The 16788-nt window shown below is 51.2% G+C and overlaps 1 protein-coding gene across 3 annotated transcripts in view; it reads right to left on the bottom strand.

Moving 5' to 3' along the window:
• Window positions 1–16788, bottom strand: part of LOC144729472 (receptor-type tyrosine-protein phosphatase gamma-like) — a 153751-nt gene that overhangs the window by 45407 nt on the left and 91556 nt on the right. For 2 of the 3 annotated variants that reach the window (XM_078609792.1, XM_078609793.1), the window contains exons 6-10: window positions 16446–16521; window positions 14717–14874; window positions 13762–13933; window positions 12958–13139; window positions 12607–12721 (exon numbers count right to left, since the gene is read on the bottom strand). In XM_078609792.1, the coding sequence (XP_078465918.1) occupies window positions 12607–12721; window positions 12958–13139; window positions 13762–13933; window positions 14717–14874; window positions 16446–16521 (703 nt within the window). Of the gene's footprint in view, window positions 1–4951; window positions 8542–9398; window positions 9497–12606; window positions 12722–12957; window positions 13140–13761; window positions 13934–14716; window positions 14875–16445; window positions 16522–16788 lie in introns of those variants that run through there. The other variant, XM_078609791.1, reaches the window with a different exon arrangement.

Genomic DNA, 16788 nt, shown 5'->3' with positions numbered 1-16788 from the left:
GGAGGAAAAATCTGGAGGACCCGGAGAAAAGTCCACGTGACCACGGGGAGAGAGACAACGCAAAACTCCAAATATACAGCAGGCGTTGGGGTCTGGAGCGAACCCACGACCTCCTTCATACCAGGCGAGGTAGTTGACATCTCCTAGCCACCGTGGCGAGAGACGCCAGGCGACCAACCCCACTGGTGAATGGACACGGCGTTCCCTCTCGCGCTGCCTGCCCTGACAACCCGCCGCGTGTGCGAGAGGCACGGGAGGTTCTTGTGGCACGGCCCCCTCGCAGTCAGCAGACGTCAACAGCAGCCACTCTGCGCGTGGCAGGGAATCGTTCCCATTGCCCTTGAATCGAAATGAAAACTGCACACCCGCTTGGGTTCCCGCTAACTGGCCGGTTTATTCGTCGAGATGTAGTTTTTTTTGTTTTGGTAAGAGATGCCAACTATGCTTGTTTATTTGTGATGTCATGCTGGACTACTTAGATGGAAAATTTGACAGCGACAGGCCAAAGTGGTGTCCAGTGACCTGCAGATTCATCTGAGACTCATGGTTCTCCGATGGCAGCCGTAGAGAACATTTATTTTATTTTCTCGAAATATTTTGCTGTTATCACGATCAGTGGTGGTGTAGCGATGAAACGATTCATTTATTTAAATCGATTCTTACAATAATAATGAACGGGCCTTTAGTCATTCCACTACTAGATGGAGATCTCCCCACACCAAGTCGGCCATGGGGATTGATTGGTTGACCAAACTTTACCACGCTGGTGGTAAAGCGTGGGTTGATAGTACGGGGCCCAAGGCAGTTTGAGATGTCACTCGCCACTTGTGATGAATGCGGTCGAGAATCAAACTCAGACTTCGAGGTTCATAGGGCAGAGCGCCGAATACAATGCCCTCGCTCCACGACACACTTGGGCGTGTAACAAAATCAATTATTTACTATTCGTGCAAATTACATAATGGACTCACGTGATCCCTGCCACCACTAGAGGCTGCTAGATTTATCAAAATCAGAAGAACAAATTGATTCTTCAGTTAAATCGCAATCCCAAATCATGGCCGTTCATCTAATTGCAAGGGGGCGCATTGATACACACCTAATTATCCATCACACCTGCTTCATATGATACCTAAACAATTGCAAAATACTCACGATTTACAATGGCTTACCATTGTTCGGGTTTGCTTGCTTAAAGAGTCGGATTAATATGTAATGTATGTTGAACTTATTTCGCACCGTACATAGTCAACTGTGTTAATCGTCTATTTATTAATTTAACTGAATACGAAGCATTTTTCATGGAAGGACGACTTAATGCACCTGGGCCTCACCATTCTGGCGAATTGCCCGATGATGCTGGATGCAATTACCAGCGAAACGTCGTACTCAAATTGTAGATGTTGTGGTTTCACGCTTCAACACACCGGTGGGCTAAAGCAGTGAACTATTTGTCTTTTGTCAACGTGACACTTTTTTTACTGATTGGCCGTGTCGGGTGGTGGAGGGTTACGACACATTTATAAATAACGCGATCTAAACCCAAAAATCGTTGATTATGAACAATATTGGTCGCGAAAGCCTACGTGTTAAACTGATTATGAAGGACGACTTGTCACTTTCAGGAGAAAGCAACCTTATTATCCACTATAGCTGAGTACGTGGAGCATAGAGAGACAAATACTGACATGTGGATCCCAAGTATGGACACTGACAAAGAACATGGAACACACAAAGTTGATGAATGCACAAAGACACGTGGAGGGGTGCACGTTTGGAATTGCACGGAGAGCCAGAAAGAGGAGGAACACACGGATCGGAGAACAAATGCAAATGGGAGACGTCACTTTGCCTGTCAAGTAAAGCACACGAGGGACTGGGCAGCGCACACAGCCGCAAGGAACGGCGGCCTCAGGAAGGAATACACCCCGAGAGGACGTCCGTCGCGGAGACGGAACGATGAGATAATCTCATGTGCAGGAGTGAAAGATGGAGTGAGAGATGGAGTGAGAGATGGAGTGAGAGATGGACTATTATGCAGGAGTGAGGGATGTATTATGGTATCAGAATACGCAAGGGATGGCAACAATGTGGGGAATCCTTCGCACAGCAGTGGATATATCATGACGACGAAGAGCTAAGAATCCCTCTGCCTGGATGCTTGGGTGACGGAGGTCAATTGGAGAGACCCCATGAGGAGCTATGCGGTGATATTGACATTGCACTGTCTCAGAAATGCATTGGAAAGATCGTACGTCTTAACCGAGGCATCCTGTTGTAACGTGATGAGTCGCATCCTCTCCATTAATAATGTAAGTGAATTAACAGAGACGTTAAATGTAATTAACTGCGCTGTGTATATTGATATAATAGTTGTATTGTCAATGCAGCTCAAGGCCCAGGTGCATTATCATCAATGTGCTGTCGTATGATTCCATACATCGTGTGGCCTCTACCGTGGGCGTTGTTTAGATAATTAAATTATTCTCTCGAGGAATTGTCACGATGCAGGTCGCAATTTGCTTAAATAACCGCTGGCACGGTCCTTTTAGTATCGTTCTCCATTTTTGTGTCTCATTTGCAGTTTTGCGTATACGATACGCATGAATGTAACGTAAACATTCACATATTTGTTTAGGTGTGATATAATAATAGCAAATGAGCCAACATTGTAATGTACTTACATGGCACACACGTCTATGCTCGATGCCTTCACCGACCCGCACTGACCAGCGTGGTGAAGTATGGTCAAATAACCCCCACAACCTGCAACAGTGTGCGGAGGCCCTCATCCAGCAGTGGATTGCCAAAGGGCTGTAGAGTGCTCGCACACACACAAGGCTGTACAGTGCCATGGCCTCTCATTAAATGCATTTGTTTACAACCCAACTAATTCATAAATAATTATGTATGACACTGATGATTCCATGCATTGCATCGTGCGCCTATAAATAATAATAATCAAAACATAAATCGAAGCGATTAACAGGGTAGGCGGTGGTGGAGGCTGAAGCGATGGATAACGAGAAAGGATGGACGACGATGCGGTCAGCACAGCTGTCAACCCACGCGGTTTACCTGCATTCTTGTACAGGGAAATTGAGTTAAAAAATAAATTTTTGCAAGTGTTTTTGTGTTTCTGCCTTGTGATGGGACTTTGCAGGATGAACGTTGAGATTTATAAAGGGCACGGGGTGACCAATAAGGTCCGAATTGGTCTGTAATGAGGCAGGGCACTGACAAGGGGTTGACAGCAATGGGTCAGCGACGTGAGTGTGGGGTTGAGGCGACGCAACTCGGGTAGCGGTGGTAATAACAAAGCGATTAACGCGACGGCGGAAATGAGAAACGACGAAAAAGGGTGAAGACGTAAATCGAGATCCGACTGGAATCGATTTCACTTGAACAATCGCGGATCACCGCCGCAATGCCTGGAATAGTCCCCCCTGCACTGCCGCCTTGTGGTAGGGCCTTGGTACAGCACGATTGACAGTAGGCTGCACTGCCGCCTTGTGGTAGGGCCTTGGTACAGCACGATTGACAGTAGGCTGCACTGCCGCCTTGTGGTAGGGCCTTGGTACAGCACGAGAATCGCCCATCATCCTGCTGTAACGCAATTTCTGCACGAAGAGTTGCAAATCTGAATGCTCTTTTCGATTTGACCCCACAGGCCGCATCCGTTATTTGACTGACCTCGGTCCCGAGGCGAGTGTTAATTTTCGCGAGAAAAAAAATGTGATTCATATATTCGTAACCGCAGTGGTTGATTTATTTTAGTCAATGGAAATCATCGAGCGTGCCAATTGACGATGGCGAGATGAGATTAACACGTCGAAACGAAGACGCAGACCGAGATTATTTATAAGAAAAGGTTTTACCCTTTCTGGCAAATAAAACAGTTGTGTTAAAATGCTAAAACACCAAAATGAAACGTTCTGCAAGGAATAATGTCCCGCACTACCAGCGCATGTCTTTTGTTTGCATGTTCACCACAAGTATATGTGTGGTGAACGCAGACATGATTCCTTGGTGTTTTAACATCTTAACACAACTGTTTTATTGCCAGACAGGGTAAAACTGATTATATTTTGATACTGGCAAGGGAGGTCCCATGACAAGATAATTTAGTTCATGTTTGGCCCTTCTAGTCGACGAGACTAAGAGAATAATGAACCCCGCAGGCCACGACTCGACTGCAACTGGACAGGCTGTGTCGTCCATTCGACTAAAGACTGTCGCCAAAATAAATGAAGATGCTGACTACGTGAACACGACTTACTAAGGCAATTGAGCAGCATGGGTCAAGTTACGCGGAATCGCAAGGTAGTTTACGAGCGTACAAGTGCACTATTACACTATACACTACATTAAGTTCACGCTGCTGACTGCGGTGAGGGGCATTTTATACGAAAAGATTTATCGTAGAAAAGTGCCAAAGCTGCGCCGTACAATGATTATGTACTTTTGGTTACCAGTGACAAGTTGAGGCATCCTTACAACAAGTTGTAATGCATTTTCCTTGGGTCTTTGGTAGATAGAAAAATTATAATAACAAATAATAAAATATCACGACTTTTCGATCGCAACACAAGCAATCGTCATCAGGTGAAAATATCGAGTGGCTTGCCATCCTTTTCCACCTCCATGTGGCGATGGCTCTTTCCGAGCTTACATTTACAAGCACATTTCTTACATTGACATGCTAATCTCTCACAAAACAATGGCCACCCCCACAGCTTCGTTTCTGAGTTACATTCACGAGCACAGCCACCGTTAGCTGTGCTAGTAAATGGCGGCTTGCCATCCATTTCCAACTCCATGTGTTGATGGCTCTTTCCTAGCTCTCTCCGAGCTTACATTTACAAGCATCTCTAAACCTTTGTAAACAGCTCTTTGATTGGTGTAGACCAGGGGTCGGCCAACCAAAATAACCATTTCTTTCCAACTCGGTACAAAATTCAGTATTTCAAGAGCCGCAATGCATCTGAGTGCATACTGTACATACGTACATATCGTCAAGAAGCAGCCCGTAAAGAGCCGCATGCGGCTCCGGAGCCGTAGGTTGCCGACCCCTGGTGTAGACCTTCTGCCGGTTACGGAGACCTCTCCTACATTAACGTTAGCTGCCCCGCCCATCGCTAAACCTTTATAAACAGCCTCAGCAGCTTTCCCCCTCTTTTTTCACCTGATGACGATTGCTTGTGTTGTGATCGAAACGTCGTGATATTTTATTATGTATTATTATTATTTTTCTATCTACGTGGCTTTATCGACAGACCCAAAGAATATTAATTCCTGCAGTCACGAAAGCTTTAAGGCAAGATTTGTAATGCATTGTTTGACACCCGCCTGTGATTGCACGTGGTGTGTGACGGCAACGCACGCCCCTTGGGAGTGCTTCCAGGGTGATGCAGCGAGTCCTCCTGATTCATGATTGGTAAACACAAATTTCCTACCACTGAGTCACAACAAAAAGCCGCTTCTTGGTGCGACTCTCAACCCACGTTTTTGTGCTCTTTTAACACAACTGCGCTCTTACCCTTCACAACTCCGCTCTCCACCTTCACGAACCCACGCTGACCAGCGAGGTGGTCTGTGCTGAAATAACCCCCACGACCCACAGCTGACTGACAAAACAAACATGGCCGTACAAACTAGACACACGTGTCAAGACCCAGCAGTAGCCATCGCCCAGAGTCCGATTGGACGACCGCACGTGCAGGCGCCTGCCCAAGCCACAATTTATCGAGCAACGTTTATAACGGGGCCGACCCTGCCCCAAGGGGCCGTGTTCTGGTGGAGGCTGACGTCCTGTGGACGAATCCGCCGACGGCACTCACCTATGTCGAGCTCCTTAGAGGTCACGCTCTCAATGACCTCGGTGGGAATCGCGGGGAGTGACTCCAGCACGTTCTCCGATTGCCGCACAATCTCTTCTCCTTTCCCCGGCGCGTCGGTCCACTGACGATCGTCGCCCAAGACGGCCTTTCCGGCCTCCTCCTGAGTGATTCCCGTCAGCGAGGGATCCCCTCCCGTGGGGGATGAGGGCGCGGGAGGTAGCGTGCCGGCGCCGGTCTCGCCATCCCGCTCCTCCCCAGAGGCGTACGACTCCGGATCCGGAGCCACGGCGTCGGCTCGGCTCGATTGCCCGCCCACGGACTCCGTCGTCTTTGTTGCTCCGCCGCCGTCGCCTTCGACGGCGTCGTCCTCGGTCACGTCGCCACCTCGCCCGCTGCTGCCGTGCGCCACCGCCGTGGTTTCGTCTTTGGCTGCCGTGACTTCAAAGGCGCTGGATTCGCTCGGCAGAAAGTTATCTTCGGCTAGCTCCGGCGCTGACCCGGCCGCATTGCTGAGCTTTTTGACATCATAACCAGCGGAGGAAGAAGCGGAGGTAGTTGTGTCAGAACTTCCCATCTCTTGCGTCGACGACTGTGCTCCATCGTCTCCGGACACAGCTTTCGCGACGGCCGCCGCTCGCGAGGGTAACGGCGTGACGTTCGAGGACGGCTCTGTAGGCAAAGACGCGGCCACCGTACTCAGCACACCGCCGCTCTCGCGGCGCGACGCCCAATAAAGCGCGGCCGTTTCCGACGCGCCCGTCAACGCCGGAGAGCCGGACGTGCGCACGGACGGATCGACAGCAGCAGCAGCAGCGACGGCGGAGGCGGCGGCGGCAAGAGTAGTGGAGCCCTCTACTCTAGAAAGCTCGGGGCGATCCGGACTCGTCGCAGCGTTAGAAGCGGTCGCGGGCAGCGTGCTTCCGGAGGGATTTGGGTCAGCGCTCGGGGAGCCCGTGAGCGAGTGCGAAGCGGCAACAGGGTGGTGAGTATGCACAGCGTGTGTCCGTGGGAAGCCAGAAGGTTCGGTAGCAGTGAAAGCAGCGGGTTGCACACTGAAGCTAGGGTCTGGGGTCACACGTGAGACTTGTGACACATCGGGGAAGCCGGTTACAGGCAGGGAAGCGTGCTGCAGTGATGAAGTTGACAACCACAATGAAGGTGGTGATGACGATGACGATGATAATGATGACAATAACGACGATAGTGATGATGATTGTGCTACAGACACGGACGGACCAGACCGAGCTGTCGTAAACTCAGCAGCGAAAGTTCCCGGGGAAGTATCAAAAGCAAGCGACGGCTGCAGGTTTAGGGAACTCGTCTTTAGCTCCACCTTCTCCGAGCTCGCAGGGTGGTACGACGCACTGCTGCTTTGCAACGACGGCACATCGACACCGGGTTTGGATGACGCGAGTGTGCTACTTCCCCCGGTGGTCGTAGCACTCCTTCCGAGCTCCGAAGACGGATCCCAAGCTCTGCCGTACGTGATGAAAGCCACTGCAGAGCCATGGAGCTCATGAATATGAGATAACCCGTCACCCGATTGCAAATCTGTGGCGTGTATATCATTAGAGGCGAAAATTGATTCTTCTGAGTGACGGGACAATCCGCTCAGGCTCTGAGATTGCGGAGTGCTCAAGGGTGTAGAGGTTTGGAATGGGTCATTTACTTTATCCGCATGTTGCGGAATGAAGGACATGGGGTAATGTTCCGAAACAGAGACCACCCGTTTGGGAAAGATTTCCAAGGTTCCTGAAAGCGGAGGTGGTAAAGAATGTGTACCTGTTGTCACACCAATCATTTTGCCGTGATCGCTCCCAAAAGTTGAATCGATGTTGTTTGCGACAGCGGGTTTTCCTGAGGGCGTTTGTGAAGGGGTTGCATCTGGTGGATCGTTCCCGGACGGATTGGAGACTTGATTCTCTCGCCTGGGCTCTGAGCCCGTCAGCCCTTGAGATGCCGTCGTGACGAAGGTGCGTTCGTCCCCGCCTGCGCCCGCACCACGCCGCCGGCCGGGCTCGTACGCTGTCGACAAATCCTCCCGCCAAACGGTGGGCGAGCTCGTCGTGCCCTCGGCTCGCGCGGGAGTGTCGAGGGGGCCGCCCCCCAGGACGCTGGCCGTGCGCGACGACGGAGAAATGGCGTCGTGGTTCGGCTGCGGACCGGCCGTGCTCGCGGAACGGACGCTCGGAGGCGGCGAGATGGTGCCGCCCCGGCCGCCTTCATTTCCCGGACGAAGAGGCGCGTGCGTACGGAGCGCCGCGAGGGTGGACGTCTCGTCGGACATGTCGCCGAAACTCGTCTGCCGTGGTGCATCGTGGGTAACGGGCGCCGGCTCTGCGGCGATGGTGGCTGGCGACGGCGTTGCTTGCGCGACAGCGACTTTCGAATTCTCGCCGGGGACCGTGGATCCAAAGAGCGCCGCGGTCGTGTTACCTGGGTTGGTCGCGCCGTGCGCAGGAGGAGGAGAAGGTGTCGTGGCGAATGCTACTGGGGCTGCGCTGTCGTCTGTTGGGCCTTGCAAGGATGAGGCGGCGCGTTCGGTTTGAACGGCGGACGTCGGCGCTGGCGAGGAGGTGGCGATGGCGGCGGCGGCGCCAGGGATGGGGTTCAGCTTGTGGTTCACGGACGTCGTTTTGACAAAAAAATGGACTTCGGGTGTCACGGTTTCTAGGTCTTCCTCTGCAGACGTTTCCATAACCTTTCAGATAGAAAACAAAATAAAACAAAACATCGATATTTAATTTGGCAACGTGATCACCTTGTCTGCATGCATAAAATTACTGCAAGTAATCTGATTCGTTGTCGTCAAAACTAGAATGACCGTTGGTAAATTAGTGGCGCAACAATTTAGTCGGTTCACTTTGCAACTTCAGGAGGGATAAACACGTTAGTCTGAGATTCACTTCAACGACTTTAATATTCACAACACACCAACTGGCACCCTCTATTGAGTGTTTGATGCATGGAGCGGAAAACCAGAGTAACTGGAGAAAACCCACCGCAAACGAAATAAGAACAACTCAACACCATTAATCCTAGATTTGAAGCTTTCGTGACTGCAAGGATTCATATTCTTAGGTTTTTCGGTAAAGTCACGTAGGTAAAATCTTGATACAGCTATAGTGCTGTGACTGTTCCACCTGAAGACGGAAGCCTCCGAAACGTCGTGATTTTTTTTACTTTTATTAATTAAATTTTTTTACCTACGTGACTTTACCGAATAAAAACCTAAGAATAGGAATAACTCAACACCAACCACACATTCCTGGACCGTCTCCTACGGCCTACCTCACAGCCCTCCCGGCTGGTGTCTCGTCTCACAAAGACGATGCTCTCTGCGCTATCCACCTACTTCGGCGTTGGTTTACAACGTGTGCGGCACGCCCGGCCACGTGTGCGAGCGGGTGCTTAACGATGATTCTACCGCATAGGTATTGGGCGGTTGTGCCGCACGGCTCTCCGATGAGTTTTCTAGCTGCGCCGTGCGTTAATGATGACGACGGTGGTGATGATGATGATGATGGCGATGGTCGTGGCGGAGTACTGCTTCCGCACCTCTCCCACTGTGTTCTGCGACAACTTCTCCGTGGTGTGGCCACGTTCGGTGTAGGTCAGCAGCTCCATGACCCCTTCCACGCCGCTCTCTTGAATATCTATAGACGCCGCGAGAAGTGCCAGTGAGACCAATGCAGAAGCACACATGCCGTTAGATCTTAGATTCATGCACAGTTCAGTACTGGTTATAACCATAGATATAATTGACATGTAATGGATGGTATATATTGCAACTTCTTACATTCATGTTTCCACTGATCATTTTTTATATGACTTAATAATTGTTAAACCTGTACAAATGGTGTATTTATAATATTTACTTCCATGAGCTATTTTCTATATCAGCGGCTAATATTTTTTTGCGACTGGAATTTTGACCAATGTTAATGTTTGAAAAACATGAATATATTTCATAAATCATAAAACATTAGTCTATTTCAAAGCATTCCTGACTTGTAGGTCAAATATAATTTAAATCGGCTCACAGAAACGTTCTTAAACAATGGAAACATGTATATTTAAACAACCCTTTTAGAAGAGTAACTATCAACCCACTTAGCTCAATGAATCGACCAATTTTCCCGTAAAAGAGAAAACAGGTAAATGCAATTTGTGACGGGAGCGACGGTGATGCACGTACCAATCTTGAAAGACTATTACCTTGAATTTGCTGCGCGGTCGAAAAGTGACCAAGTTAACACGTGGTCTGTGGCTAGACGTGAAGCAATCCTGCATTCCGGGTCCCAACCCAGCGATAATTGTTCCATCCAGAGGCAAGGAGGTGATGGAGAATGGTGGCTTCAAGAGGGAGCAATGGAGGATGAACAGCTCCGACCAGTACGCACACACCTCGCCCGCTCGCTCGCTCGCTCCTCACGCACGCACGCGCTATCCACACAGTGCCACGGTGAAGTTAGGGTAAAATTAATGTGTACACAAACACACACGTACCCGCACGCAAGCACAACGATTCCCCAATCTCTTCTTCGAGGTGCTCGCAAACAGCGAGTGCTTTTGGCGAGCACCTATTAAGGCCAGAATGGCGCACGTGCCAGCGGGTGTTGTGGTCGCCACCACACGCACGCAAAGCCTCAGTTATTTCTCCATTTGCCGGTGCCCCTGAGCAAACCGCACAGGTTGTTACTTTTTAAACTCGGTCAACCTAACGGAGGCCTAAGGGTTCAGATAGAAACCAATTTGCACATTTTTGTTGCACTTGGTCAGGGATTGAATGCGGGGGTGTGTGTGTGTACACGCTCACACGCACGCGTCTACTCGCGCGCGCACACAGAAACGCCACATGGGTTAATGGATGGAGATGTTAAGGCATCACGCGCATACACGCGCGCACGCACGCACGCACGTACAAATGGAGATGAAACCGCTGTGATTGAATATGTTAATTTGTCTTTATTGGTGCTGTTGCTCACTGTTAAAGCAATGAACTGGTTTTGGCTACCAAGGTACAGCGATAAAAGAGATCCTTCACAGGTTTGCAACTCACTTCGTATTCCTCGAGTGGTACCCATTTTATTGACCCTCGGCGTTAGATGGGCCGAGTGGACCCCCCCGAACCCAGATTTTAATTGGCGCACCTCCCGACTGTGAGTCCAGCATACGGCCTTGTTCAAGGAAGACAGGTACATGCAATGAAAGTGCCCACTCTGAAATGTTTTCATCGCCTTGGTAGCACGGGTTTGCTAGCGACACTTAGCCAACAGGAGCTGAAGTATTCGAGAAAGACATATTCAATGGCAGCAACAGACCACAGTGGTTCCCAAAGTTAAACACCCCCGTCCAACAACAACAACAACAATGATGGAAGAGTCTTCAGCCAAGTGAGCAAGATGAGATGTACGCAGATGGGCTGGACTTGTCCATGTCTGTTGTGTGCGGGTTATTTAGTTTTGGCCTGACACTGGCATTGTCAAGAGAGAAAACACGCGTCATGCATGCAGAATGGGTCACATGCAATGATAACAGAAATGAAGAAGCCTACGTAAAAAAAAAAACATACGTGTGCAATGTGGTATAGTTCTCATTTGCTCGTGAAAATTATAACCCTAAATTGAATTGTTCACGTGTGTTATTGTGGACTTAAATTCATTATTGAATTGCTTGGCAATGTGGGCCCACACACCTGTTGCTGTGGTAAAAAAAAAAGTTTACTCTTTTTTTTCTCTCCATCAGAAAATTGTTGTGATGAAGGAAACCCACTGCATGTTGGGCCCCACATAGCTCAAAGTAGGCTGCTTCCTCCTATAACTACAAAGCACACGGCAACATTGGCTCATGTGGCCGCACATTGCTGATGACGCTCAATTTAGTTGAAACCATTTGACAGATAAAAGTGTGAAACGCCGATTTTGAGGAAGGCCAGTATGAAGCACGGATTAAAATGTATCTACAAACCGCTGAAATTAATTGTTTAAAACACATTGCACACCGTGCTTGCCAATAGCGCTGTCATCCAATGACAGCGGGCGTTTGCACAGAACAGAATTCTGGGAAGGGAATGCAGGATCCAATCACGGGAAAGTGGCGCACGTTGCAAGTTGCCGGAAAAAATAACCTTTGACCTTACCTTAGTCTTATGCACGGACAAGTTTCGCACACTCGGCCCCAATGTGCACCGTCAGTGTACCATTTCATTATTCCACATTCCCCCGCCCACCCAATATTATTACAACCGTGCCGTCAGTGCCATGTCGCGAGAGGAGCGATCCACTCGGAGCTCTCGCAGAGCAGTGAATCAACCCGAGTGAGAGAAACTCTGTGCGGAGGTGGCACCGCAGAACTACTTCCGAGGTCCCTTGCATCGACACCGTCGCCACACGTTTCCACGTGCTCAGCAGCACAGTTGCGTGTCACCGACGTGTCTCTTAAACCGACGTTTTAAATTCTCAGCGCTGCAATTTACGCCAAATTACATTCGGTAGTTAGGGGGATGGGGGCTTGTGGAGGCGGGTGGAGGGTTATGTACGGAGGTAGGTGGATGGGTAGGTAGCTACGTAGGCAGGCAGGTTGGTTGTCAGCAGGTACGTAGGTTGACACACGCACGAAATACAGGCAGCTAAGTGGTAAGCGTATTGGCAGGAACCATGCACGGCCAGCTATGTAGGAATCAATGACAGGGCAGCAGCATTCGGGCTCCACGGCGACTCGGAGCGGCAAGCCCCCTCGTGTGGAAGCGCGGCGCACCCCTCACCTTTCATCTCCAGGCGCACGGGCGGGCTCGGGGGTCCGGCGTGGGTCCCCGCACACACGGCCTGCACCTCCACCCAGTACACGGAGCCCCACTGCAGCTCGCCGAGGATGGCGCCCTGACCAGACGCCGCGCAGACAGCCACGTCGTCAAAAGAAAGCTTGACGGGTGATAAATCAAGGGCGGCTTTCTGGACGCGTGGATTTCGCGCGTGGATTTCGTGCGTGGATTTCGTGCAGGCTTGCGCGTTCTGGGGGGGATCCCGTCTGAGTTCACTCTTTGTGATGCGCGCTGAATAGTTGAGGATGGCTTATCGGTTTAATGGGGGAGTCGCGGGGGGGGGCAGCCTCTCACCGTGTCCTGCTCCCCCTCGGTGAGGAACTGCTCCACGGGGGAGTCACCACCCTCTTTGCGGCACGTGACGGCGTAGCGCTCGATAGTGGCAGCGTAGACGGCGGCGGGCCGCTCCCACATCACCATGCCCGTCGTCGCGTTGTGAGCGCGGGCCGTGACGTTGCGTGGCTCGTTGGCGCACACTGCGCACGGCGGGGTGGCGGGAGATGAAGCGACACGGGCACGAGACGGGGATGAGAGGAGGACGCGTCAGGGACAGGGGAGGGGTGAGAGCAGAGATTGTGTATGCGTGTGGTGGGGATGAAACATTATTGGGATTTTTGATTTTTAAGAAAAATTCGTATTTTTTGTGAGATGACGGGTCATGTACATGACAGTGGATATTTCGGTATCTTTGGGCTCACAAAAGCGACGTCACTTGACAACACTATTTTGGCGGTAAAACATCTGGGAGATGCACCGCATCGGTGATGTCACCTCCCCTTTTGGAACAAATCCAAAACAAAAATATATTTTTTGATTGTCCAAAATATCCCATCACATCTGAAAGACAGAGCATATTTACTCGTAAAACTCGGGAGCGTGTCCCAAGCAACACGCGACGCCATCATCATCGTCGCCATCATCATCGTCGCCATCATCATTGTCTTCATCATCATCATCGTCATCATCATCGTCGTTATCATCATCATCGTCATCATCATCATCGTCGTCATCATCATCGTTGTCATCATCGTCGTCATCATCGTCGTTATCATCATCATCGTCGTCGTCGCTTGGCTCCTCGGGAGCCGTGCACGGCACCTTGCGCTGGCGGTGCCTCGGTGGTGGGAGGCGTCGCAGGCCCCACGCGGTAGCGGACGAGGTCAGCGCCGGACGGTGGCGGCTGCGGCGGGCGGAAGTTATCCTGCAGGTACTCGAGCAACATGGCGTAGCCGGCGCGCTCCATGATGAGCACGCCGTACAGCGCCTCCAGCTGCGCGGCACAAGGCGCGACAGGGGAATTGACGTTCAGGGCCGTTCGGTCGCAGTCTACGGCGGGGCGTTGTTCGACTCGAGCCATCGCGACGCGGTGGGGGCTCGCGGGATCGTCACCGCGTGGCACGGCCGGAGAACTTCGACGGCGTGGGTTGTTTCGTGCTCGTGTTGCACAAGAACACACTCAACTCAGCTAATACTCTAAATGCACGTTTCTAAATGTGGAAGGAAAAACCGGAGGACCTGGAGAAAAATCAATGCGACCACGGGGAGAACATGCAAGCTCCAAATATAGATCTCGCCACTGTGGCGCCTTGGTTTAGATGACCATCCAATGTTTCGCTTCACTTGCCGTGAGCTTAGAGTACGTGGCGGCGATTACGCTGAACATCGCAGAGAACAACACGTCGCAGCGCCACTATTGAGAACCGTCGAGTCACATTCTACGAAAATGTTTCAACTACCACGCCGGAGGATCGAACCGGCGACCTCTGGATCGAAAATCCAGAGAGCTAACCTTGCAATTATGGCAGCATCCCTTAGCTGAACAGAAATACACATGTTTATTTGACTGGGACGACTGTCCATTGAACCAATCGGTCTTATTTTTTTTTAAAAAGGGTTTTTGAATCAGAATGTTGACATCCAAACAAAAGAGTGTGCAAATGCGAAGGAGACATTACGAGTGTGAACTTTCCACCACAGCACAGTTGCTCCCGGAGTTACGAGAATGTGCGAGGCCCCAGTGGAGAGGGGGGGGGGGGACCCGTTGGATCTTTACCTGGTGGGCGGAGATGTGCACCGTCCGGGGGAAGACGGTCCACTCCACTCCCTGGGCGCATGGCGGCGTGGTCGTCGTGCCCGAGTAGCGGAAGAATTCGTCCGTGGACTCGGGAAGCAGATCCGCGGGACGGAACGCGCTCACCTTGTCGTGAAGGTCTGTGCCACGGAGGGGGGGGGGGGCGGGGTTGTGGGGGGCACCGCCATGCGCAGAAGCGATCGGTCACGACGGAAACGGGCGCCCGGCCGATCCGCCGGCGTTGCGCTCTGCGTGTAGAGCGAGCGGCTCGCGGTCGGAAGGCCGCGGGTTCAAATCTAGCTTGGAGGTTGACGCAGCCCATCCGTCCTTCGCGTTTGATAAAACGAGTACCATTTTGTGAGGAAATTAAAAGGTGGTTGTTCTGTGGACAGACTTAGCCCTGCCATAGGACTGTGGATTTTCTGCCACTGGCTAGGGCCGGTTAATGGGAGACGTCGACTGGCTCACCCACCAACCTCCGCGCGAACATATAAATGTCGCTGACCAACTCGTAACGAAATAATAATAATGAGACCGCTGAAATCACCGTAAGTGGGTCCAATCTCGTTCAATCTGCAAAGCCAAACGGAGCTGAACCTGGCCAGTGCTTAGATGAGTGACCGCCAGAGCTTTCCAGGTGTTTTAAGTTTGGGCAGTTTACCAAGCGCCACCCCTCGTATGTATGGGTTTTCTCTGGGCACTCCAGTGTCCTCAAACATGCATAACCCTCGTTAATGACAGCAGCCAACATCCCAATGCAGGACCCTACTGCAAAACAAAAAGAGTCTCCACTCTCCGTGCAGCTTTCATGGGTACATTATTGGATGTATTATGTCGTTGTTATTATTACGATGATGATATGAATCGGAAAATATATAACAGTCCCTCAACTCCTGCGGCCAACAGAGCACAATGGAACAACTCCAAAAGATGATGCAAACAGAATGTTTGTTGTTGGCCTCCTTTACCCGACGCCAGATGTCGCCCCTCTACGCTTTGCCACGAGTCAGGCAGCAGTTGTAGCCGCGTGTCAGGCACGCGCCTCGAAATCACCGGGCAAAGGGATTTGTGCATCACGCAGCGTCGTGAACCTGCTAGGGCTGAGAGGCAGCCGCGAGATGGCAGCACAGCGCAGGCCTCTGTGATGCCCGTCTGTGCGAACCTTTGGGGTGACTATCCCTCTCTGTATGTGTGTTGGCTTTTTTCAGGTGCGCTCCCTGAAAATGAGTTGGCTTCGTCACCCCAATGGAGGAACCTCCTGATAAAAAGAGCTCGCGTGTTGTGTTGAAAGATAAAGGAGCAGCCCTGCAATTGCTCGCTCAACTGCTTGCATATCCTGCTTGCAGAATGGCCTTCACTGGATGGAGTTTTAAAGCACCCCCCTCCTGCCCCCATCCACAGCGTATTTGTCCCACTATTCTACCACGCAGGCCGGATGTCGGAGCAGCAGGTGGCAGCGCCCACACTTTACCCCACCACACGTGACCGACCTGCCGGTGGCATACCCATGAATACTGCCGGGTGGATAAAGGCGGCGTGGAAGGGGGAGGGGGGGAGATTTAACAAAACTCGCGCCGCTGTTTCAACTTCCGCGCCCGGGAGTTTGATCCGACGACCGATGGACGGCAAGTCCAGCGCGGACCGTTAGGCCGTGGCAATGCTCGCGGCTAAACGGCGAACGCGCAGAACGGGGTGGCGTGCACGAGGATACCCGGCTGGCAGACTCTCTTGACGGCCTCGAGCAGGGGGGTGTAAGCGCTGCTGCTGCTGCTGTTGCCTTTTGCGATCTAAACATTGAAGAGACAAAAAATGACGTCACCAAATGCAGCGTTCGACTGGAATGACACAAATTTGCGAATTACATCCTCCAAAGTCAAACGCTTTTCCCGAGTACGCTACATTTGAATCTTAACCAAAACCAGTGTTGATTCTTTCGAAGTGCTATCGTTGGATTGAACCAATTCCATCGAGAACGCTGACCGAGGCACATAAAGTACAGCAAAGCAACAAAGAGCGTGAACAATAGGTAAGTCTACGGTCTCTTTGCCCGATTA

Source organism: Lampetra planeri, chromosome 32 (genome assembly GCF_965212315.1).
Source record: "Lampetra planeri chromosome 32, kcLamPlan1.2.h2, whole genome shotgun sequence".
NCBI classification, from domain to species: Eukaryota; Metazoa; Chordata; class Hyperoartia; order Petromyzontiformes; family Petromyzontidae; genus Lampetra; species Lampetra planeri.
The sequence above is the reverse complement of the archived record's forward strand: the minus strand, read 5'-3'. Positions and strand labels throughout refer to the sequence as shown.